The 7,324-nt window shown below is 39.2% G+C and overlaps 1 protein-coding gene across 1 annotated transcript; it reads left to right on the top strand.

Moving 5' to 3' along the window:
- The first annotated feature begins 277 nt into the window (after positions 1-277).
- Positions 278-5,557, top strand: CIMIP1 (ciliary microtubule inner protein 1). Its single transcript, XM_072879373.1, has 4 exons — positions 278-413; positions 1,606-1,687; positions 2,750-2,848; positions 5,261-5,557. Exons 1-4 carry the CDS (start codon positions 352-354, stop codon positions 5,414-5,416), a joined length of 399 nt encoding a protein of 132 aa, XP_072735474.1. The 5' UTR covers positions 278-351; the 3' UTR covers positions 5,417-5,557.
- The last annotated feature ends 1,767 nt before the right edge of the window (positions 5,558-7,324 follow it).

Genomic DNA, 7,324 nt, shown 5'->3' with positions numbered 1-7,324 from the left:
ATCAAGTGCACTTTCCCTGGCTTCCTGAGGGCCCTAAAGAAAACACAGAATGGGCATTTTTAGCCTTCCACCTGAGAGACACGGTTACGGCGTCACTCCAGGAGGGTTACTCGCCAGTGCGGGGGATGACACAAGGACAAAGGAAGGGGCCGCCACCAGAAGCCATCGCCTCAGGGAGCGCAGGAGACGGCAACGCTCGCGAGCGCGCGTGCGCCCTCCCTGCCCTTTCGCCACCCCCGCCCGCACGAGCACCGCCTCCGCTGCCGTCGCCCAGCAACGCCCAAGCCGCCAGCGCTCGGCCCGGCCCGGCCCGGCCCGGCGGCGCAGGCCGGCTGCTCCTCGCCGGGGGCCATGGCACACCGGTGCACCGACCCGGCGCAGTCGTGCAACTTCGTAGCGCGGGACAACTGCTGGTAATGGCCCCAGCCTTCCCCTCACAGCCGGTGGCCCCGGGCCTCCTCTGTTGCTTATCTCCCGCCGCCTCCTTCCCCTCCCGCCCAAGGCAGCCTCCCCCGGCAGCTCCGCGCTCAGCACCCACTGTCAGGCGGGCGGAGGCTGAAGGAATTTGTTCGTGTGTTCACGTGTGTTTGTAAAATGTGTCCAAAGAAGAGCAACGTGTCCAAAGAAGGGCAACGAAGCTGGTGAAGGGTCCAGAGCACAAGACTGATGAGGGACCTGGGGTTGTTTAGCCTGGAGAAGAGGAGGCTGAGGGGAGACCTTATTGCCCTCTACAACTCCCTGAAAGGAGGGTGTCGAGAGGTGGTGTCGGTCTCTTCTCCCAGGTAACAAGCGATAGGACAAGAGGAAATGGCCTCAAGTTGCGCCAGGGGAAGTTTAGACTGGATATTAGGAAATTTTACTTCACTGAAAGGGTTGTCCAGCATTGGACCAGGCTGCCCAGGGAAGTGGTAGAGTCACCATCCCTGGAGGTATTTAAAAGACATTTGGATGAGGTGCTTAGGGACATGGTGCAGTGGTGGACTTGGTAGTGTTAGGTTTATGGTTGGACTTGATGATCTTAAAGGTCTTTTCCAACCTATACGATTATGTGATTCTGTATGTGTGCTCATTCAGAAGTCTGCCATCTGCAAAAAGCCCAAGGCTTTTAGTACCCTCAAGTGTCATCACCCTGAGTTGGACAGGCAAAGCCGTGAGTGACAGACCCGAAGCAGCCAGCGCTGCCCGTGTGCTCCAGCGTTTCCCTCCATCCTCCCTCTGGGTGTGAAGAATGGGGAGTAGGGCCAGGGCACAAAGGGCCATTTCATCAGTCAATAGTATATGATAGTATGTATGAAAGGACATTGGTGCTTACTTTTCAAGTTTTTAAAAAAATTTGTCATACCAAATTTGATCTCCTCCAATCCCTAACATAAACGTAATTTACAAGGAACTGCATTCACATGTACTACTTCATTTCCAACCTATAGAAAATATTTCCCCATTACCTCCAAGTCAGACAATTGTTAACTCATACATAAACTTGCTGTTTTGAGGTAAAGGTCTAAAGAGTCATGCTAAAGTGCTCTGCTTTGTGGCATTAGTAGTTGGGTTTGTGTTGTGTTAAGGAAAGCTTTCAAAGTCATCTTAAATATTTCTCTGTTTCAGGAAAAAATATATTGAAAGTGAACTCGAAGCTGCAAGAAGATGGTCTCACAAATGGGGATTCTTGAAAACACCTCTTGAGGAGGTAAAATTGAATGGCATATGAGCAACACATGAAATTTACTTGGACACAAATTTCTCTGGACACAAAATTATGAGAGCACAGAAGACTAGAAAAGCACTGAGTATGCTTTACTAAGCTAGGTTCCGAGGTAACAAGTGCACTACTTTTAAGATGGGTTCAAAGTTTCAGTTTTCCTCTGAATAAAATATGGCAAGTGGTAATTTATATGCTATGCATATTCTGATATATTTCTCTTGAGAAACATGACTCCCAATAGTGTTAACAAGTACTAGATGCACACTGACAGGAAAATATTTCCCCTTTGTCTATCCATATGGTAGTTTAAAAATCAAGGGGAAAAGGTTCTAGCTAATTAAATTTTCAGTGGGGGAATTTACAACAAATGAAAATATTTGGAGAGATGTCTATTCTCAGTGATGTTTAGATACTAGAATATAGTAGCACATAATGTTACATTTGGAATCATAGTATTTTGTTGCTAAAGAATAGGATTGATGCAGCCCCTGCATAGTTATAAATGTACTTTCTATGGGGCTAGAAGTACTTCATCTGTTCTAGGATTTTTTGAAAATTCCTGTAGGCATCCAAGTTAGCACCTTTGAAAACTTTGGTCCTCCATGCTTCAACATCCATCCTTGATAACTATGGTCTGTCATGTATACCACCTGTGCACAGTACTCTACAGCTGAAAAGTTGACAAACTGTGCATTGTTACTATTGGTGAACACATGTACTTAGCATTTATTAATCTTTGTTTTGTGGTCATATAAGATATATATAAGATATATTTCTAGCCCTTTTTGGACCAGTGATGTAGTTAAGAGAGTTGGAATCACTCAGCAATATTTAGCCTTTCATCTGAAATTCAGAACTACATCACTTTCTGAAACCAAAAAGTACGTTACAATAATTTCCAAAGCACTACAATAAGTAGTCCTGTTTTAGATGGAAAGAACAGGGAGTTCAGATGCAACAATGAGGAGAACGGTGTAGATATCATATATTACAGCATATTTCAAAAGATAAAGAGTCCAATTTTTAATGTTGATGTTTTGGTTTTAGTTGATTGAAGATGAAAAGAAAGAAAATACAAAGCCCAAGATACAGCCTCCAGAACATCTGCAGGTTCGACCTGTGACACCTGTGGAAAAATACATTAAGGTTAGAAAATTAGATTTTAAAATTGCAGTACAGCAATATCTGTCTTAAGAAACCACACAAGCTCTAAAAATCAGTTGTCTTGTAGAGGTGGGCCTTTAACTAAAGGTCAAAGTAAATTGTATTTGCAACCCAAGCAATGCTTTAAAAGCATTCATTTAAGACAAGGAATTGCCCTTTGGATATGTTTGTTAGTTCACAGAGCTTTCACTGCACATAATCATCTTTCTGTAAAGCACCTCCCCCATGCACTCCTCTGTGACATGTAGTAACAGAACAGTCAACTGTATAGCTTAGTACAGAAGAGTGCTCACATGACTGCTGACCATTCATTGCTCAAATATACATATACATGTCTTATTTCAAGGCTTATCATAACCTTAACTCTCAGTTTTAACTATTGGTTAAGATGCAGTCATTTTTCTAGCTTTATTTAAGACAGTCTTCTTTTTGGCAGAGACAATGCCACTGTCCTCTTTAGTGGCACAAATTAGATTAGCCAGGAGAAGCCAGTTCTAATGAGCCAACTCATAACTATTTGATTATATATTATATGACTTATATTCACATATTCAGAGTCTAAAAGTTGTCAAACAGCTTGAAATGAGAGTCGAATGTGACTGATGGTTTGATTTATAAATATACAGTGTCAGAATCACCAATGAATAGGATAACAATACAGGCAGCTAAATCAGTGACATTGGGAGAGGAACATATTCATAAAAGGGGAAGCAGAATATACTAACAAAAAGGAAGGTTAGTCCACTTAGAGAAGATTACGGAAACAAAAGAGATTGGAAGTTCCTACTTGCTGAACTAGCTTTCTTTCAAAGGATTCCAAGGGTAGGGAGATAAGGTGAGGAAGTAGTAAAAGCTTTTACCGAGATTAAATTGAAACAAAAATTAAGAGCTAGTGCTGAGTGTGGCAGAGAAATGAAATGGCAGAATTTCTGCCATGAGTGCTACTTGTTCTTCAGTTTTGTCTCAAGCCTCCAATTTCAGTCAAGTTTATCTCTGCTTCAGCACAGTGAGTGTGTATGTATCTGTGTTAACAAATCACACAGACAGTTATCAGCAGCTAAAGTAGCATGCATAGCCTGGTGTGTACTGAAACAGGGATCATAGTTTCAATTTCACCTCACAATCTTTATTTGCTAAGGAAGATAAAGGTTAGCTGTGATTTAGGTCACCCTTTACATATTCAGAGTGAAGTTTCTTAAGTTCTTATTCAGAACTATGTGTCTTTCTGCACATTTACCTTCATGGGAACAGTCATCTTAGCTGTTCTTCTCTCTAGGTTAGATTAATAATTGCTTCTTCATAGTCCCTTCCCCCAGATAGTAAGTGGGACATGATTTCCTTCATTATGCTGCTCAGTGGGTGGCACTTTTGGCCATAAAAATTATCTTTTCAGAGGAGCTGCTCCACCTAAATATCATAAACATTTTCTAATCTTGGCCAAAGAACAAAGTGAAGCAACTCTGGCAAGAGAACTGAAACATTGTTCTCTTGCTGTGTATTTCTCTGCTAAGTCCCCAGATGCTAAAATGATATAACGTCCCCAGTTGAGATGATTCAGCCAAAGTAAGCACAGCAGTCAGTGAACAGAGGCTGTTGGCTTTTGTTTTGTTTCCTTTTTAGCTAGATTAGTTGCAGATTATCTTGATGCTTACCCATCTTTTAAAGTAGAAAGAAGGTGGAATGAATAAGTAGTTCTTGATCCAAAAGCCAGCTTGGTCAGTAATATCTTTAGCATTTGGCCACAAAACTATTATTCCGTAGCTGCATTGCTACCAAATACATTACAGCAAGTATAAAATGCTATTTCTCCTATTTAGAGAAGTTAACTAGTTTTAAAGATTATTATTATTATTCTGTAAGGAAAAAAGCTAAAGCTGAAGATAAAATTCTTCTCCTAATAATGTAAAGCCAGTAAAGCCCTTAGAAAGGTATTGAGCAAAACTTAAAAAAAAAAAAAAAAAGTATGCTAACATACACTACTAAACAATAACTCTTCTTTCTGATTTCCTGTTATACATACCAATTTAGGCACTAAAAGATTGGGGTTTTTTAGAAGGGTAGTAAATGAAAGTTAGTTACTTCATTGGAATTTGGCCATTTTACTTCTCTCTTTCCCTGTGCCTTGCTATATAATGGGACCTAAATTATGCTAATGACTTTTTAAATTATAAACTATCCTGTATTATAAATCAAACTTGCATGCAACTGGGCTATCTTTGAAGTTCTTATTTCCTTCCATTAATGTCAGTGTGTGCTCAGGATATTAATTCATCAGATTGCATTTAAAACCACTATTTTTGATAAGTTCTCATTTCCATCCACACTACAGCACAAAAGAGGATTACAATCAAAAACCTTTTAATCATTGAATTCTACATGTTACTTTTATTCTAGGTGATTCCGTCTCCTCCAGTACCTAAGACTACCCAGGGATTTATTGGCTGGAGATCAGCTGTTCCAGGGTTGGAACTTGAACGTGGTTTTCAAATCCAAAGCTGCAAAGGTACCTTTTTTAAGGATTTGAAGTGGCCATGTGAGCCATCTGACTGACATGAAGAAATAACAGTTAGGCACATAGATCAATTTGCATCCCTAAGTTCACATTCTGTAGTGGACCGTTGGACTGTTAAACATATGCTTTAAAAACAATGTAAACATCCACAATCATTTTGGTAAAGTGCAAACACTTTAATGTAGCATTTTACTTATTACTGAATTTTTGAAATCTATGGCATCCAAGCTGTTAACACTGCTTCAGGTTTACTTAGAAATAACAATGAATAAACTCATATAAAGATCACAGAGCGAGTACTACTTTTATTAGCATTAGTAAGACTATTATTTTTAAATATTTATTGGAAGTCTTTAAAAAACTTATTTTGTAATGACAGAGCACATTTTTATAATTGTTTCCCCATGAAAGCCTCCATTCAGACTCACTTTCACAGCAGTTTTTTCAAACAGAAATACAGACTGCCATGTTCCTGACAATTGTACCCTGCTGCTCATTCCCAATTCATCACTTACCAGTATTGGAATCTGTGTTTAGAATTAGTTTTCAATCAGCACTCTGAACTGGCTCACTACTGAGTTGCTCAAGTGCTTATGCTAGCACAAAAACATCTTTTTTGTACAGAAAGGGGATGAGAAGAGGCAGAGAAGAGTAGCAGGCATGACTTAAATTGGCTCAAGCTACCATGGAACTGCATCCTTACATTTGGAAAGAAGCTTTCCTCATTAAAAAAAAAGAAAACAAAGAAACAAGCACCTGTAGAAAAGATAATTATCAGGCTTCATCCTAGTGTGTCCACTGCAGGTTGAAAAAAACAGGCAAATCACAAGTATAGTTAAGTCATAATTATTAAATGCATTGTCTTTTGTGTTGTGCGTGTTTTACAGGTAGTTTGTGTAGTAACGTGTAAGTAATTGAGTAGTTCCCAATGCAGCTGCTTGATTGGTATAAAAAAGCATACAAAGGCCATTTAGCAAAATGAAGTCACTTTCAAAAAACAGTTTTGGTATAAAACAGGTTTTTTTCAATGAGTTGATCAGAATGCAAATGTGTTACAAAGTATTTATGTTGCTTCAGTTTTGTTTATACCAATATTTATACCAACCAGGACTGCTGAAAGACTCAGAAACAGTAGGGGATTGCACTGGGCATTACTGGTGTAGATACCTCAGTGCTATGGAGTTCAGTCTTGCACTTCATTACTTACCTGAAGATTTGCTAGGACTTTTGGAAACTCAGAAGGAGACTCATTTAAGTTGTAGCAACTATTTGCAGGATATAGTTCTAGTTGTCTAATGTGTTTAAACTAGAAGATTGTTTAAACAAACAACACCCTCCAAGAAATTAACACAGGCAGCTCCTTATAACTCCTCACTATTTAAAGAGGAAAGACTTTCCTCTTTAATCCTGCTGCAAGATCTCCTTTGTATGCTGCAGCTATCAATATCTACTTGAGTCAGCAGTAAGTCCTTGGCTTTCATAGCAGTAGGTCACCAGCTAATGTTTGTTCTTTCCTTCTTCCCAAGAAATGACTCACAATGATCAACATCCCACCTATTTTTTTTACATCCAGTTCCAAATGCCCACAAAATAATAATATTTTACTTTTTCCATATTCTTTACAAATAATGGAGAAGTGACTCATATCCTTTGGAAAGATTACCCAAGAATGAGAATACATAGCAGAAGTAACTTCAGACACATTACTTAAAAACCAGAATAAAGAATAACTTGGAATCAGACTCTGGAAATTTAAGCTAAATTGCAGTTTAGCTACTACCTATAACATGTGTAAGCTGTTCTTTGAACAAGCAAGATAATTGTAAGAACAATATTTTAAATCAGTGTGCTTTCTTGTCATTGCTAGGTTTGTATCTCTATTTATTTTAATCACATGGTTCTTCAGTTAATTTTAAGGTCATGTATAGACCCTCTTATTCTTGTCT

The sequence above is a fragment of the Ciconia boyciana genome, chromosome 14, assembly GCF_034638445.1.
Source record: "Ciconia boyciana chromosome 14, ASM3463844v1, whole genome shotgun sequence".
Taxonomy (NCBI): Eukaryota; Metazoa; Chordata; class Aves; order Ciconiiformes; family Ciconiidae; genus Ciconia; species Ciconia boyciana.
The sequence above is the reverse complement of the archived record's forward strand: the minus strand, read 5'-3'. Positions and strand labels throughout refer to the sequence as shown.

What these genes read in the sequence shown, in the direction of transcription:
- CIMIP1 (XM_072879373.1), top strand. Translation starts at nt 352, where the DNA reads ATGGCACACCGGTGCACCGACCCGGCGCAGTCGTGCAACTTCGTAGCG. An exon ending in TGAAAACACCTCTTGAGGAG is followed by an intron (nt 1,688 to 2,749) that starts GTAAAATTGAAT and finishes TTTTGGTTTTAG; the next exon opens with TTGATTGAAGATGAAAAGAA. An exon ending in CTGTGGAAAAATACATTAAG is followed by an intron (nt 2,849 to 5,260) that starts GTTAGAAAATTA and finishes CTTTTATTCTAG; the next exon opens with GTGATTCCGTCTCCTCCAGT.